Raw genomic sequence first — 19,177 nt, forward strand, 5'->3', positions numbered from 1 at the left:
CTACCTCACTAATCGTTCAGTCACTCCATGTATTTATGAATAAACTGATGTCTTCCTGGCCACAGCGATTTCCGAAAAGACCTCTTAATTTTCCCTGTACAAACGAATGTAATGAGTCCCCAGGGTTTCATTTTAAGAAATCTGAATCGTCATTCGCAAGAGCTACTTATGCCAACTATTAAGAGAACTTTGAATCGTAAATACTTAAAGAAAAAGTGGTATTTCTACCCTCTGACTACAATTACAATTAAAATGCCACATCTCTGGGCTCCTTGAAGGCCAAGCCATTTCACTTGGAAAAATCCACGTCGGAGTCTACCAAGAATGAGTTTTACCAATGTGGTGGAAACTATCCCTGCGCTTCTTGGAATGTCGATTGAAGCATGAACTATGACGGATGCTTTGCCATGACATAAGTTCATATGGTTTTTACACGTAAACAACGCAACTCGGATTGAGACATGAACAGATAATGTGCCAACTGCAAGCTCAGAGGCGAGATTCTAGTTTGGTGTATAACTTGCAATCTATCATAAATTATTATTTATTTTGCACATAATCAAATAATATATTTTTAAACCAAGGACCTCGTCCATGTCCTCGTAAGAAAGCAATGCTAAAGTATTCGTGGAAAGAGGTTGAAGAAGCCAGTGTTGCAGGAAGTGTTGACAACGACAAAGGTAAGAAAATGGGAGTCAGGTTACCACTAAGGACCCCCTCTTGGGGCTTCATCCTCTCATAAACACACACACACACACATATATACCTGTATATGCTCATAACCAAACTTCGTGTTTTCTTGTTTCCTATGTGGATAAGATAAATCTTGATAAAATCACACGGGAAAAGGGAAACAACGGAGAACCTTAGCTTTCGTCTTTATTCAAGACATCTTCAGAGGCAACTGAATGACAAAGACTGAGAGAGAGCTTATGTACACAGGGTGACCTTACAAAACATGAGGTCAAGTCAAAAAACATGACATCCACTAATCCACACACCAACCACACAGAAAACATAAGGAGAGATTATAAGAACGGGCGACATAACTAGTCATGTCACGTCAGGTAAAAAATCAGGTAAAAAATATGGGACCCACTAATCATCAATCATACATCTACCTTACATGCTTTCAAAACATTGTTAACCTAGGGCCACTGACAATTAAATTTGTGTAACAAATTATCAGTTTTTGACCATCACTAAGGTTTAAAGAATACATTTCTCTACTCAAACTTGCTTCAATTAGATGTGTTTCTGTGACACATGATGATTTATACACTTCTAAACTGTTTTCCCAATCTATGGGATGATATTTCCGTGCCTTATCGTAGGCCTAATTGAGGATGTTAGATGTGTTCTCATGTCTCCAACAGGGGGGAAAATTGAACGTACTGTACAAGCAAGTCTTATCTCGGTCCAGACTGCGATGATGGGCTTGAGTTGGTCCGTCCTTGACCGGGTGTAACAATTTCAAACTACCCCTGGTAATTTTAACCTGGTTTCAAAGTCCCCTGGGTATGTTATAACTAGATTCACTATATCCTTAGGGTAACAAAAACTTAGGTCAGACTTCGGCGAGCTCACTGATAACGACGGAGAAATGAGCAATAATTTGAATAAATATTTTCAAACAGTTTTCACCACCGAAAATTTAAACATGATACCCGAGGCACCGACTCTATTCAGAGATAGTGAAGAAAACAAATTAAGTGAGATAGTAGTGACTAGTAACATGTTAGTAAGCAAATAAACTAAAGCCTAATAAGTCACCTGGTCCCGATGAGATATTTGCCAGAGTATTAAAGGAATGTAAGGAAGAGCTTAGTATGCCCTTAGCAAAGTTGTTTAACATGTCATTAAAAACAGGTGTAGTACCAGAATCCTGAGGATAAGGATATTACTACATGAACTTCTGAGAAAATCGGTAGCCTAACATCAAGTAGGCAAATTACTGGAAGCAATCATTTTAAATTCTATTCGAAATCACCTGAGAAGCACCGATTGATCAATGATTCCCAGCATGGCTTCACAAGCGGACGTTCGCCCAACTAATCTATTAACATTCTTTTCACTGTTCGAATCGGTGGACGAGGGGCACAATTATGATGGTAGTATCTCGACTTTAGCAAAGCCTTCGACAGAGTCCCCAAGAAAGACTAATTAGAAAGGTAGAAGCTCATGGCATCAAAGGTGACATCCTAAAATGGATTAGGCGTGGTTACAGGACAGGAAACAGCGAGTGAAACATTAACGGCACTAAGTCCCATTGGAGCAACAAGTGGAGTTCCCCAAGGCTCAGTACTTGGACCATTATTATTATATACATAAACGACATAGATATCGGCATTGACAGCAACATAAGTAATTTTGATGATACACTAAAATAGACGGTTATCAAATCTGACGAGGACTCAAACCACAGGAAGATCTAAACAAATTTTTCGAATGGTCTGAAAATGGCAGATGAAATTCACGTCGACAAGTGTAAAAGTACTTAGTATAGGAGAGATGTAAACAGGGAAACCAGATACCAGATGAACAACGATGCCATAGAGAAATCCGACTGCGAGAGAGATTTAGAGTAATGATAAGTAGGAACCTTAAGCCAAGTAAACAATGTGTTTTGCTCGTAAGGCTAATAAAGTACTTGGGTTCATACAAAGGAGTAAGTACAAGACTAGCGAGGTCATCCTAAAACTGTATCTTTTTCTTGTGAGACCACACTGATTACGCAGTTCAGTTCTGGTCACCGTATTACAGAATGGATATAGAATCCTTGGAAAGAATTCAGAGGAGAATGACAAGACTAATCCCGGGCATTAGGAACCTTGAGTATAGAGACAGGTTAGCATCTTAATTTGCACTCTTGAGAGAGCGTAAGGACCTGATAGAGGTGTAAAGGGAAGACAGGACTAAAAAAGGGACATTACAAAGGTACCAAACTATCCAACCAGGAGCGAACTGTAACAATGGTTTTAAATTAGACAAATTTAGATTTAGGCGTGAAATAGGTAAACACTGGTTTGGAACAGAGTAGTGGATGAATGGAACAAGTTACTAAATATCATCATTAACTCGAATACGCTGAATTGTTTCAAACATAGGTTGGATGCTCATATGAGCAATAGGGGTTGGGTGTAAACGGATCTGCCCAGTATGGGCCAATAGGCCCGCTGCAGTTTCCTCCATTCTTATGTTCTTATACCCACACGTACTAATAGGAAATCAATAAAAATTTATTTATTGTCCATTTAAACTCATTTTCATGTAACAGCGAAGATGATATCAGCAAGGGACATAAGTGGAATTATTGTTAACACTACTCAATTGATCTGGTATTCACAAGAAACAGGCTTAGTTTTGGAATTAATCGAATTTGAAGTCTTTTGGTGTCAAGAATTGGACATTAACATTATAAAATTGGATGTCTTAAATACAATTAATTACATTTTCAAAACTCAATACTTGATAACTGCACAAAACAAACAAGCATTATATAAAATTTGGTCTATCTTCATATCTGTATTACCAAATCAACGGGGAAATAAGAGGGTGATTCAAATGACCGCGAGGGTAACTTTAATCGGGGGGATAGTCTGAGACTTTTACACCGGCCTGTAGAGGATTAGAACCATATGATTTGTTTTGTTTGGGGATGAGAGACGTGTTCTAGTTATTATAATGTATAATCTTAAGAGCAGTTTCGCCACCATAATATTTATCTTAAATGGGAAATTTTTCAAGGTGGGAATCCTTTTGAAAATACAGTACAGGTCGTGTGCTGTATAAAGCAAACGCTGGTGGGGAAAGCCTGGGTACGGATAAACAAAGACACCTAAGTCAAATTTCTCTCCAGGACAAAGATAAACTAACTCCTCCAGTTTGGTAGTGTCGCTGATATTTTGACAGTAAGATGTGTCTTAACTCCAGCGAGTGAGATACGTTTTCACGCATCTAGTTAGAGAGCATTTTGACGACTGACCCTTTGGAGAATTGATGCCCATTATGAAGTCTAACAATGTCGTACACTGTCACCTTACACAGAAGACTTAGATGCGGGTGCAATGCTAATTGTCTCCCTGTACTTAGGATTTAGTGACAAACACATATACCTAACTGACTTTAGCTCACAAATGAAAGTGTTAGACTGCATCTAGCTGGTCGACTTAATCTTATGACCAAAAATATTATACATGATCTTTGGTTAAATTCTGTAGTTTAATTTTTCTTCGTCTGGTCCTTGGTGAACCTTTCTATAGTCAGTAGAATCTCACTGTAATTTTGAGGCCATTTCGGATTTATATTTTGTGCTTCAGATTAAGTAAACCAGTCTCGTTAGCGATGAACAAACTACGGCATTAGATAACATTCCAGCCGGCCTCAGGATCCTTTTAACTAATTAATAGTTAAAATGGTTCAATGATTGTATAACATATAAAAATAACAATATTTACAGATTCTATATGCTAACTTAACCCCACGCTTGTTATCTGTGTAGACGGAAGAGCGACATTCGTAACACATCCACATACAGTAGTGAGCAACGTTGGCATGTTTCATGTCGCCCTCAAATTAATCAGTTTCGAACGTATTACCTGAGACATTAATAGTGTGTTTATGGTGTACCTGAGACATTAATAGTGTGTTTATGGTGTACCTGAGACATTAATAGTGTGTTTATGGTGTACCTGAGACATTAATTGTTTGTTTATGGTGTACCTGAGACATTAATAGTGTGTCTATGGTGTACCTGAGACATTAATAGTGTGTTTATGGTGTACGCGAGACATTAATAGTGTGTTTATAGTGTACCTGAGACATTAATAGTGTGTCTATGGTGTGTCAGAGGGCGTTTCCTGGTATCAACTCTTATAAAGTAATGTTAGTTTCTCTGGTGTTGACGAACCCACTTAGACCGGTAGGAGAGACCAAAATTTAGGTCGAACCTGGAAAAAATTCCCATAGAAATGATTTTGGTGTTATCTGGTGTAGAAATATGTCCTGAATCACACATTTAAAATCCACCAATTCCCACTGGGGATTTTTTTTACAAGGATTTAAAATAAGGACCTCTCAAGGCTATGTTTTTAATTTTCGGTCAAGTAAATAGGGCGATTATAAGAAAACCCAACTGATCAAGCCTTTTAATCACGTTGATAACCACTGCAGTTTCTTTATGTGCCATTGAAATAGATGCAGGAGTTATCTTGTATATCAAACAGCTTAATTAATAGGTAACCTGAACTAAGTAAATCCGATGCTCAGAAACCCCTATAAATTAGGTAAATTGGGGTGTATTTAGCGAGGCTTGTTTGCTGTCTGCGGCAATAAACAACTCCTTACTGCCCTTATTTCGAAACGGATCTGATGTTCTTTTCATCTGTTGAAATTTCGTCATTCAATTTATTCTCTATATTTTTGTTGACTATAATACGGAAACCTTAATGAATTAAAATAAAAATCTCAATAGTTAGTCTGATTTCATCCCCACTCAGTACTTCTATGTTTGTTTCACACGATACAATACCCTGAATTATGTCGAAAAAATGGAAACCATTGAGGCGTCAATCATTGGAAGCATAAGTTGAAAATTATATAAATAGAAAGAAGAGTACAGTGGGTGGCCCTATCGGAAGGCCTTCTCCACATACTCCAGTGTCCTCCTGACCTAACAGTGTACCCATAATAGCTCGCCCTTACTGAACCCACTATCCCAAATTAATAGAGTTCTCCAATATATACTCATCGATAATAAAATTAAATTTCTCAATAACTGTGAAAGGATGTGGGCAAGTCCCTCGGAATTCCCGCGTCTGAACTCTTGAATATCTACAAAGCACGCACCTATGCTTCCCCTGCCTGGTATTCTTCTTTAAATGCTACACAATGAGAACTCCTAGAAGGGGTGCAAGACTATTCTCTCCCCCTCCAACACCACATATCCAAAGGCGTTCAGTACACTGACTCTCTCAACTCTCTGATCATCACCATGACTTCATCTGTCAGTTTGGGATGAAGCTACAACACCATCCTCGCCACAGTCTCTAGTACCACCTGAGATCTCCTGTTCGACATCAGAACCGCATCCAGCTCATTACATGACCAGGTACTGATCGCTAAAAGAACCACCCCATTACAACCATTGTAAAAATCACCAACATCTTTTATACAATTTGTGTGTTCACGCCTTTTCAGTCTCACTTTTGTACTGTAACTGTGATGAAATTTCTTGTTATAAGACTCTCCTCATTGTCGTTATATGTTATACAGTATATGTTCACTTATACCTTTTGTATATTGTCAGCTTATGGCTGCTGCACTTGTCAATAGTGTAAATTATTATTATTATTATTATTATTATTATTATTATTATTATTATTATTATTATTATTATAACCATTGAGAGAGAGAGAGAGAGAGAGAGAGAGAGAGAGAGAGAGAGAGAGAGAGAGAGAGAGAGAGAGAGAGAGAGAGAGAGAGAGAGAGAGAGAGAGAGAGCCATAACAAGACGCAGGAAAGCGTCATCAGGTCACGTGGCAGGGTGTGCTGGTGACGGTCAGCTGTGGTAACTCAGGGATCATGTGGTCGACGGTGTAACCAGACTCTTCCCGCCCAACCTCACTCCTACGTCCAACCTCACTCCCTCTCTGCCCAACCCCTCTCCTTCCAAGTCTAACCTCACTTTTCCTTTTCCTTACTCTTTCCCGACTTTGCCTCACTCTTTCCACCACCACCATACCTCACTTTTTCCTTCCTTACATTTTCCCGCCTCAGCCTATCTCCGTTCAACCTCCTTCATTCCCTGTCCAACCCCAGTTCCTCCAGTACACCCTCGACTGTAGGAAGCACTGAAAAATATGACAGTAACTTTACCAAGGTGGCGACGCGACTCCTTTTACAACCCACCACGGCATATACGACTAAACGTAATGCTTGCTAAGGACGCCACAAAAGGAAGGACTTTAGTCAAAAGGTCAGAAACAAAGTCGGAATCGTCTGAACATCGCTGTTTTGACCTTCCGTTGTGACCCTGACCTTGGTTCCATGGTAGCCAATTGTCACCATCTTACGAGTGTGTAAAGTTTCACGAAAGATCATCAATTAGTTCTGAAATAACTTGGTGAAAAATATATAACGTATAGTTGCGGACAAAATTCCCTGGACACTTGGCAGTATGTACCAGTACTTTGAGAATAATTAGTTAAGTAAATAAGATGTGTATTTTTTAATATTTTGTGATTCCGACATAACAAGTGACAAAAAGGAGCGTTATAGACATACGGCAATCATTTATGACCTAGTATTATATGCCAGATATTATCGTCAAGTGTTCATGGAATTTTGCCCGTAACCGTACAGTAGGTAGTAGGCAGCTATCAAACAGGGAGGTACTACCGCCTGGGAAGATATTGGAAGCATAATGTGTTGTCTAATGGTAGACCCTGCTGCCATATGGCATCACGAAAATTGTGACAAAGTCCCAGGTTGCTGATCTGACTTTCTGCCTCATTTACACATAATTGCAGGGTCTCAATTGTTTCTCTTGCTTTGACAACACAACATACATATATCGTTTCTCACTATTGATCATTTTTTTATTTATTTTTTTATTTATGGTCCTTACTTATTATTATTATCATTATTATTATTATTATTATTATTATTATTATTATTATTATTATTATATTATATTTTTTATAACTTTTATAACTTTTATTAATTATTATTATTATTATTATTATTATTATTATTATTATTATTATTATTACATTTTCGCCCCCCTAGGCCCCGATGTGGGTCATTCGACCATTAGTCGAAGTACTATGAATAGGATCTTGTGTTAAGTTTGTAATAACTAACAATAATTTGCTCTATCTGACGCTAATCTCTGTAGTAAACACGGGCCAGGCGGAGGACAGGGTGTCAACACTAGAGTCCGGACAAAAGTCCCTCGGTTGAAGTGCAAAATAGGTTAGGTTAGGTATTGCCTTCTTATGATATAATAAATGTATTATTTTACATGTCAGAGAAGTGTTCATAAAGTGTAAATAATAAAGAATAATTATTTAAAAATTCTTCTTATTTGTCCTAGGGGGCTTTTCTTCTACACTCGTGGACATCAGCCAGGAGGGTGGGGTGTGAACACACACACACATACACATACACACGCACATACATAATGGTAATAATGATTGCCCCTCGTGTGACGAGGATGGCCGGCCCAAGGGCCACCTAGGCGTGAATTTGTTTAAGGTGTAGAAGCTGTCGCCAACATAACAACCACACCCCACGTTAACGAGTTGCATGACTCAATGTCAAGGAATAGTCCGAGAAGACCGGACAACTCGCCAACTGCACTGGTTAACCATTACCCCGGAATACGATCAGAAAATCGATTAACATCCAGGTCCTCAATTACTGCTAGGTAGACAGAGGCAAATGGCTTAAAGAAACTTGCCTATAGTTTCACCCTGCCCGAGGACATACATACATACATACATACATACATACATACATACATACACACACACACACTCTTAATTCACCTATTCCATTCTATGTCCACCTTTTTCTTTTAATTTTCTATTGCACCTTTGTTCATCTACGCTTTCTTAATTATTCCTTCAGTATGCAATCTATTATCTCAGACTTCAGTCATTCAGTTTCTTAAACATCTATATTTCTAATCTTTTTCTTTGTACCTGTCTCAAAATATTTCTCACAAGCCTGTCTAAAATATTTCTCACATTACTTGCCTCAGAGTCAAAGTCTCTCTCTCTCACATACCTGTCTCAAAATATCTCTCAAATACCTGTCCTAAAAAAATACATACCTTTCACATTTCTCCCGTACCTCCACTCTCAATGGATCACCTTAAGATTACTCTTAGCTTATTTTACCTTAAAATTAATCATCCTAATGCTAACCTAATCCCCCAAGTGGGTAATTTTCAGGTGATCCCTAATAACTTACCTGGCATACAAACCAAATTATGTGGAATAAAAAATAAAGCACTTCACCTCCACTGCCTGCAGTCTTTCCATCACTCATACAGTTGATCTTTGACTCGCTGCCATATATCAGAGCATAAGGCCAGCTAAGCCATCAAGTGCTCGTCCCTACACGCGCGCTAACTCCCACCCTTCCTTCGCACACCCAACCATCTGACCTCACGCTGTCAATCGTTAGCTTGCTCGCCTCCTAACCCTCTCTCATATTTTACACCAACTCATTCGAAGACAATGCTAGGAATCTTAAGTATTATGAGCCTAATCTAAAACTGTATTACAATAATGTTATAATCGCCCTGATATCTAAATAAATAAACACGCGTTTCCAAATCCCATGTATATACTCTCAACCAGGAGGACAGATAACACAAACGTAGTGTAAAGACTTGTTTTTCTTTCAGCTGCCAAATGTGTTTCACTCTTGTCGTACCTTCAACTCCAATATTGCAAATCACTCAAAAGTAGCGGAAATCATATAATACTAATTATACAACAAGTAACAAGCCTAACTGCGACCCTATGTGGTGCTCCAGAGGTCGTGTAAAAATGCAAGGAGTAATTCAGATTTGATACGGGAGCAAAGGAAGAGAATTTTGTTCTAGTTTTTCGATTTAGACGCGAACCTATGTTAACTCCGATATTAACAGGCGGCATAAAGCTGTGGGTAACAAATAAACAAGATTTTGTTAATTTCCAACACGACACAAAAGCTATGCAAAATTGCTGAGTTAACACAAACGATACAATAATCTGGAACTAGCTTCTACCGTCATCACAGAGGATTTACCAAACGGCAGACAATGACCTACATACTGTACAGTTGTACATGGCGTACGAACAATCAAAGACAAAAGTCGTGACGCGGTTGTTTCCGAAGATTAAATATAACTCGTGAAACATTATGAGAGCCCCTTACCACAAGGACAGTTGCCAGCAAAAGTCCTCCCACAACTTGCTACACAGGGCTGTGGGAGAACTTTTGCTGGCAACTGTACATGGTGCCAGTAATACGTACGAAAAAGGATAATTACTTTTCTAATTCGAAGAAATATGTTTCTCGTAAATAAAAAAAAAATATAATAATAATAATAATAATAATATTATTACTATTATTATTATTATTATTATTATTAACCATATTAATAACAATAATGACAAAATAGAAGAACAATAATAATAGTAAAAAATAACAATAATAATAACAACAACAACAACAATAATAATAACAATAATAATAATAATAATAATAATAATAATAATAATAATAATTATGCGAATATCATAATCCAAACAGTCACATATTTCTATCACATCGTGCACGCACGCACACACGCACACACACACACACACACATATATATATATATATATATATATATATATATATATATATATATATATATATATATATATATATATATATATATATATATATATATATATATATATATATATTTCCACCACTCAAGTGACCGAAACCAGTCACCACCACCCGAAAAATTAAAACAACGCGAATTTCCTCAGTAACTTTCACCATATCAAAAACAGATGTTTTCGACATGATTGAACACGACTTTTACAACACTTCTTATAAACATATTATTATGAGTGTTCGTTAGGGAACAGTAGTGTGTGTGTGTGTGTGTGTGTGTGTGTGTGTGTGTGTGTGTCATTTAAATACACTGCAGACTGTAGAGTAATATATTGTCTTGTTTAGGTAGGTTTTACTGAATTTAGAGCCATTTGCAAGAGCCATTTTCAAGACATCCATTTTCAAAACAGCCATTTTCAAGACAACCATTTTCAAGATGGAGTCATTTTCAAGACAGCCATTTTCAAGACAATCATTTTCAAAACAGTCATTTTCAAGACAGACATTTTCAAGACAACCATTTTCAAGACAACCATTTTCAAGATGGAGTCATTTTCAAGACAGACATTTTCAAGACAGCCATTTTCAAAACAGCCCTTTTCAAGACAATCATTTTCAAAACAGTCATTTTCAAGACAGCCATTTTCAAGATGGAGTCATTTTCAAGACAGACATTTTCGAAACAGCCATTTTCAAGACAGCCATTTTCAAGATAGTCATTTTCAAGACAGCCATTTTCAAGACAGCCATTTTCAAAATAGCCATTTTCAGAATAGAGCCATTTTCAATATTTCAATATTTAGAGCCACTTAAAGATTTATAACCATTTTCAAGATTTTTAGCCATTTTCAAGACAGCGCCACTTTGAAGATTGAGCCATTTTCAATAGGATGAACTGAGTTTTATACTGTAGAGTACCAGGTAAAACATCCAGGTTAATGTACTCGGGTTGTAAACTCAGTAATAAACCTGTGTTCATAAACTAGGCTCTATATCCAAATTAATCCTTGCTTATATGGGTTTCGAACTTAATTATATGCATCCGGGTTATACTTGTTTCATTCCCGAGTCATACTTGGTCATAAACTCCGGTAGAGCAGCCAACGAGAGCCAGTGTGTCTTCCTTCACATCAATACACATTTCACAAACACGAAAAACATGCATAGACACAAATATAACCAATAATTCACCAAGTTTTCAATATGTAACACTTTGGAGGCACCCTGAGGATCTCTCAAAGGCTTACCGGACCGGGAGAGAAGTGAGGGAGGGTGAGAGACAGGGTATGATGGGGGCCAATCGTCAGTGGGCGGGGCAGCCAGGGGAATCACGTGACACTTAGGACAGGACGGAGTGGCAACTGGGGCAGGCAGCCTATCACACACACTCTCGTCACAACTACCAGCCGCTTTCTCTTTCCCTCTCTATATGTATTCTACCCCTCTCCTCCCTCTATACATCCTCCCATCACTACGCCTAATTTATGTCCTAAAACCCATCAACATTCTGTTTTAGGGGTCCATAAGTTACCATACTTAAATAGTTTTACATAGTGGATTGGGAATGTTGTCTCGAAGATGGGGTTTAACCACTGCATTTACGTCTATCCATTGGTGGCCAAGAGCCTAAGTTCCATATATCGCTCTCAGTATTCCTCGAACAAGCTCGACATGGTAACACGGTTGCATAAATCTTGTAAACAATCCCTATCCTCAATTTCACTGGGGACGTAGTGCCCGCAGTTCTCACTGGATATTACACTTGTTCTTGTTTGGTGACTAGCCAACCGGGCTCCGTCACTCACACGCTCTGCACTCCCTCTTACTTTATTTTTACAATGTTATCTTTAGTGCAAATTATTTAAGTCATTGACTTTCTTGCCGCCCACCTGTGAGATGAGACAGTCTTCAGCTCAAAATAAATATTTTCCGTTTTTAACGTCAAACTATCGACTTTTTTTCTTCTAAATTTATACTTTGGGATATATCGCCTCCTTAATGTATTTTGTTATTTTCTTGACATTACAATCCTTCAACATCATTCTAAGGAATTATTACATTAATTCATGGAAGAATAATTATATTTTCAAACAAGCTGAAACTTTTCTACAGCATTTAAAACCTTGTTGTATATAAAAGAAATAAAAATTTTCAGACTAATTAATTTTGAGGCAGGGTATGTCCTCCACAAGCACCAAGAACGCTCACCAACTCTTCCATGATGCACGACCTTGAATCACCACTTCACCTAAAACACAATTCACTCGCTACTCCAAAGGCGCCCACAATACTGGTGCTTAGTGTTCAGTGGCAGCACTAGTACCCCAGCTGGACCACGCCACCAGCCCCCAGCACCGTCAGTACTGGTTTCAGTGGCAGGAAGCTGCCCTAGAACGACACCAGCACTACTGAAGCAGCATCAACAGTAAGTACAAGTAACATTGGCTGCTAACAGCACCACAGCAGAACCAAACCACCAACCAGCCTTAAGCACTTGTTACTTTTGGCTTTCAGTGACTGGGGCAGCACTAGGGCAGCATTAGCCAAATTGAAACAGCACCACTTGCACCGGTTACAGCAGCTGGAGCGCAGACACCAAACAGAAGAACTAGTGTTGATGTCAGCCGGGGCAGTGTGGAGCAACAGTGGGCGTGGATTTGTGGCAGGATCACCAGGTCCGCAGCGCACCACCTCCACCACGAGCTGACCACCACCACCATCTGGCAGCAGGATGTCCAGGGGTCAGGAAAGGCTTCACAGACGAAGCTCACCTGCACTAATAAGCGCTCCTGAAGAACTTCATGGTAGAATTAGCCATGCATGAACTCTGCAACAGCTTCTTCGGGTTTTTCACGTGCACGATCAGCACGTGGCAAATGTCAGAGACCAACCAAGGAAGTAAAAAAAAAACCTAATAATTTACCAATATACAAGTATAATAATACAGTCATGTCTTAAAATCAAATCGAAGCATTTACGCTTCGATCTGAAGGACTTAACATTATTATTTTTCTCTATCCGTATTTTGGGGGAGTTTTGAAATGACTGTGGGATAAAAAAATACAACTCCATGGGAAATATTAATATACTGTAGATACATAATAAGCTTAACATACATTATGTAAACTCTCCCAAAAAGTATCGGCCGTCATGGGCCTCATGTAATTGGAAATAAACACAATAACACGTGCTGTCTCGGTTCGGTTGGTATTTCTCATTGTGAGTTGCACTTTTCGTTCTTTCTTCTTGCACCTGATAATCACCATGATATCTGTAGTATACCAACTATTCTCTACATAATGTAATGAAATAGGATGAATTGTGATACCATTTGCAAAACCAATAACTCCATGCACCTTAGATACTATTTCAGCCCCAGAGGATGGGTTGCCAAATAGGAATATAACATTACTATGTTTTCATGAACCGAGGTTACACCAGAATCGCTTCGAACGAAATATGAAACACCATGAGTCCGATATTACATTCATTTGCAAATCTAGTAATTACAGATATATTATGATGTCACACTTAATTACAATGACATTATGATTTACTGCATTTCAATATTATTTCTACCTCAATTGATGAGGAAACAATAATGAATTTTACGTATCATCTTATGATTCGTGCTGACCACGGAACATTATCTGAGACACACCATGAGACGATGTCTTTTGGTACAAGCTGTGCTTTCCATTGAATCTCAGCTCCTACTACTTTTGGTCATGGATTTACAGCAGAAAACACTCACTATTTGACTGCTGTTGATATATTTTCACTACATTAATATCATTATATTATTCTACTAAAGATGGAGCACAGTGATTCACCATAATTACAACAAATGACAGGAATAATAACTGGCAACCTCACGGATACTAAGAAGGCAGGCCTGCCAACATAATGCAGGAATCACAATTAGTGATTGGAAATATTCCTCCATTGTGACACATTGTATCGACGAAAAAAGGAGCCGACACCTTTTTGGGAGAGTGTACATGACTTCATAATTCAGTTCTTCAGATAAATAATCCCACAATATGCTACTCAAGCAAACAGTGAAAAAAAAAAAACTCTTATACACGAAAGACCGGTTTTCGCTGTTCAAATGAAGTTTTCAATACACCACGAAGTTCACCGTTTTCTACACATGACTAAATAACCCATTTTCTTTACACAACTGAGTACACTTCAGACACCAACTTCCTTCCAGTGTGGAAACGGAGACGACCACAGACACGCCTCGCTAAACCTGTACCTAGACACACAAACAGGAGGGATTGAGTGTCTACAAGTAAAGGGGAACACAGTAAACAAACATGGAGGATTTAGGGAACACAGTAAACAAACATGGAGGATTTAGGGAACACTGTAAACAAACATGGAGGCTGTAGGGAACACAGTAAACAAACATGGAGGATTTAGGGAACACTAAACAAACATGGAGGCTGTAGGGAACACTGTAAACAAACATGGAGAATTTAGGGAACACTAAACAAACATGGAGGTAGGGAACACACTGTAAACAAACATGGAGGATTTAAACAAACATGGAGGAACACTGTAAACAAACATGGAGGGAGGAACACTGTAAACAAACACTGGAGGATTTAAACAAACTGTAAACATGGAGGATTTAGGGAACACTAAACAAACAAACATGGAGGATTTAGGGAACACTGTAAACAAACATGGAGGAGGGAACACTGTAAACAAACATGGAGGATTTAGGGACACAAACTTTAGGGAGCACTGTAAACAAACATGGAGGATTTAGGGAACACAGTAAACACTAAGGAGCACTGCAAACAAACACGGAGGATTTAGGGAACACTGAACAAACATGGAGGATTTAGGGAACACTGCAAACAAACATGGAGGATTTAAGGAGCACTGTAAACAAACATGGAGGCTGTAGGGAACACTGTAAACAAACATGGAGGATTTAAGGAGCACTGCAAACAAACACGGAGGATTTAGGGAACACTGAACAAACATGGAGGATTTAGGGAACACTGCAAACAAACATGGAGGATTTAAGGAGCACTGTAAACAAACACGGAGGATTTAGGGAACACTGAACAAACATGGAGGATTTAGGGAACACTGTAAACAAACATGGAGGATTTAGGGAACACTGTAAACAAACATGGAGGATTTAGGGAACACTGTAAACAAACATGGAGGATTTAGGGAGCACTGTAAACAAACATGGAGGATTTAGATACCCGTAAGAGAGCATAAGTAAAGGTGAAAGATTCATGTCGCCGACTACACAGGGAACACAAACAAACATGGGGGGATTTACTTAAGCTGCGTGCGACGTGTTCCTAAAGAAGGAAGAGTTTTTTTTAATCATTGCTGTTTGTGTGTCGGGGTGGGGTGGGGGAGATGGGGTTGTGTGTTGAGGGTGGGTTGGGGGAGAGGATTTGTGTGTTGGGGTGGGGGAAAGAGGTTGTGGGGAGTGGGAGGGGGTGGAGAAGAGAGATTGTGGGGAGGAGGTGGGGAGAGAGGTTGTGTGTTGGTGGTAGGGTGGGGGAGAGGATTTGTGTGTAAGGGTTGGGGTTGGGAAGTTGGGGAAAGAGGTTGTGTGTGGGGGTGAGGAGGTAAGACAGTTGTGTATGGGAGGTGACGGTTTGACGGTGAAAGTGACAGTACAGAGCCGGTGCAAAGTGATGGTACAGTGACGGTACAAAAAAATAGTATGGTGATGGTACAGACAGTGCACAATGATGGCACAGTGACGGTACAAAGAGTCGGTATAGTGATGGTAGACAGTGCAAAGTACAGCGACGGTATAGAAGAACAGCAGAGATGATACAAAAGAATGGTAGAGTGACAGTACAAACATAAGGTACACTAAAGCGAGAACAAGAGACGGTACAAAGAGATATTACAGAGCGCACAGACAAGAATGTTGAGAGGGAAAGGGAAGCGTAGACAGAAGAGTGGGATGAGGAGTGGGACAAAGAACTGAATACGAAGACTACCGAGTGCAAAGAGAGAGAGGAAAAGAGTGAAGAGATAATAGAGTGAGTAAACAAATAGAGATATACAATAAGAAGAAGGAGAAAGTGTGGAAATGGACAAAGACAGTGAAGAAAATCGGTACAGAGAGTAGAGAGAGATGATAAGAACAACGAAAGAAGAAGGGCGTGCCCCCCTCCCCCCCAGCCCGTCGAAAATGTCTTCGGGTGTAACTCTTAAAGAATTACCCAAGCTGGCAACACGCCCGACCATCTCCCACAACAACCCGACACAATACGCTTTACCGCCAACACTCAAAGATCCATTCACTGAGTCGGACGAGATGTATCTAACGGAAATTAAATGTGATACGGACGGACAGCTTCACACCCCCGTGAACTGTCTGTCGCTTGAATGGATGGAAATTTGTTCCAATATTGAAAGGATTACAGCGCACACACACACACACACACACACACACACACACACACACACACACACACACACACACACACACACACACACACACACACACACACACACACACACACACACACACACACACACACACACACACACACACACACACACACACACACACACACACACACACACACACACACACACACACACACACACACACACACACACACACACACACACACACACACACACACACACACACACACACACACACACACACACACACACACACACACACACACACACACACACACACACACACACACACACACACACACACACACACACACACACACACACACACACACACACACACACACACACACACACACACACACACACACACACACACACACACACACACACACACACACACACACACACACACACACACACACACACACACACACACACACACACACACACACACACACACACACACACACACACACACACACACACACACACACACACACACACACACACACACACACACACACACACACACACACACACACACACACACACACACACACACACACACACACACACACACACACACACACACACACACACACACACACACACACACACACACACACACACACACACACACACACACACACACACACACACACACACACACACACACACACACACACACACACACACACACACACACACACACACACACACACACACACACACACACACACACACACACACTGCCTAAGTCAACCAGCCCACAATCATTAAATGAGCTACGACCCATTTCCATCACCCCGATACCCAGCTTAATCTGTGAAAGTTTTGTTTTTGAGTGGGCTTATGCTGATAATGCAGGCGCCATAGATCCTCAGCAATTTTTCAATATGAAAACTTCCTCCACCACTCACTGTCTCGTCAGCTTTCTCGACTACATATAAATCCATCTGGAAAAGCGAAAAACGTCTGTGGCTGTCGCCTTCATTGACTTCACCAAAGCATTTGACCTAGTCGACCACAATTTAAATCATCAACAAAGCTATCGACTTCGGGTTTCGAAGAAGTCTTATACCATGGCTTACAAACTTCCTCAATGACCGACGCCAAGCCGTACGCTTCCAAAGGGGTTTCTCCACTTTTCAGTCACTCACATGTGGTGTTCCCCAAGGCACCAAGATGGGACCGCTCTGTTTCCTTATGCTTATCAATGATGCCCTAAGAGAAACACCTCTCCAACCTCCATAATGACCTGAGCGACAGATTCATTGATCTGAAGCAGATGAACTTCCCTTCTTGGATTGCTCAGCCATTTCTCTTTAACTGGGAAAATAATGACTGCCTGGATAAAATGGAGTCTGATCAGATCGACGAGCTAATGGACATGCAAAATGATGACAGTATGAAACGATGCAAGCTTCAAAACAACACTTCATGTGGCTGGATCCCCAAGTTGTTGTCAAATAAAAAAAAAATAGCTATAGAGGCTCAGCAAGTGCTTTTGCCCTTCCCAGCAACATACTTGGTTGAATGTGCCTTTAGTGCTGTAATGGATATGTTGACTAAAAAACGAGGACGTCTCAACATTTGTGAGCGTGGTGACCTTGGAGCAAAACTTACTGGATTTGTTCCTCGGTTTTCTAGTTTAGTTTCTCTGCACGCAGGCCAAAGTGGGCATTAAATCAAATGGAAGTTTTATGATCCATTGAAATAAGGATTTCTTTTTTCATATGATGGCACTTAATAAAGCAATTTAGTTTCATAAATTGTTTCACAAATTACCGCTGTTAAAGTATAATGGTGAAAATATTACAAGATGACAATTCAAAATGGAGGAGGAATTGAGGAAATCTGGGATCGCAAGGGGAGGAATGTGACCTGGGACTCTTGAGAACCACTGCTGTAGGGTGTGTCAACTTGCGTGGGTGTACACACCTGCGCTTCCGGCCACCGCTATATGTGCTGTTCTTCTCTGGGCTGTAAGCTGTGGTCTGATAAACAATCATTACACCACCCGCCAAAACCAAAACTTCCATACCAAAGAACTGATGACACATTTAGACAGTAATATCACGTGCAGTATCAAGTATAGCCCCTGAGGCGATAATGCAATCTCACATTCTACAAACAATATCCTTATAGAGACTGGCATGTATGTTTTTCTACTGGCTTGGTTTGATCTGTCAAAACTTACCATACCGCCCTCCAGGATTTATTGAACAGTCTCCAAAACTGGGTCACCAACAATCACGTCACCATCAACCATACCAAGACCATGGTTATGCACATTAACTTCTACAGCATTGTCCCACCCCCTTCCATTACTTTAGGCCCCAACACACTCAGGTTGTAGGCTC

The 19,177-nt window shown here is 39.8% G+C and overlaps 1 protein-coding gene across 1 annotated transcript; it reads left to right on the plus strand.

The window, feature by feature from the left end:
• Nucleotides 1-11,963: 11,963 nt before the first annotated feature.
• On the plus strand, nucleotides 11,964-18,501 carry LOC121867834 (protein FAM200A-like). The gene is made up of 2 exons (XM_042367955.1): nucleotides 11,964-12,059; nucleotides 18,046-18,501. The coding sequence occupies exons 1-2, from the start codon at nucleotides 11,964-11,966 to the stop codon at nucleotides 18,499-18,501; spliced, it is 552 nt and encodes a 183-aa protein (XP_042223889.1).
• Nucleotides 18,502-19,177: the final 676 nt, after the last annotated feature.

Source organism: Homarus americanus, unplaced genomic scaffold (assembly GCF_018991925.1).
Source record: "Homarus americanus isolate GMGI-L3 unplaced genomic scaffold, GMGI_Hamer_2.0 scaffold39723, whole genome shotgun sequence".
In the NCBI taxonomy this organism is placed as follows: Eukaryota; Metazoa; Arthropoda; class Malacostraca; order Decapoda; family Nephropidae; genus Homarus; species Homarus americanus.

What these genes read in the sequence shown, in the direction of transcription:
- LOC121867834 (XM_042367955.1), top strand. Translation starts at nt 11,964, where the DNA reads ATGGGGTTTAACCACTGCATTTACGTCTATCCATTGGTGGCCAAGAGC. An exon ending in CCTCGAACAAGCTCGACATG is followed by an intron (nt 12,060 to 18,045) that starts GTAACACGGTTG and finishes ATGCCCTAAGAG; the next exon opens with AAACACCTCTCCAACCTCCA.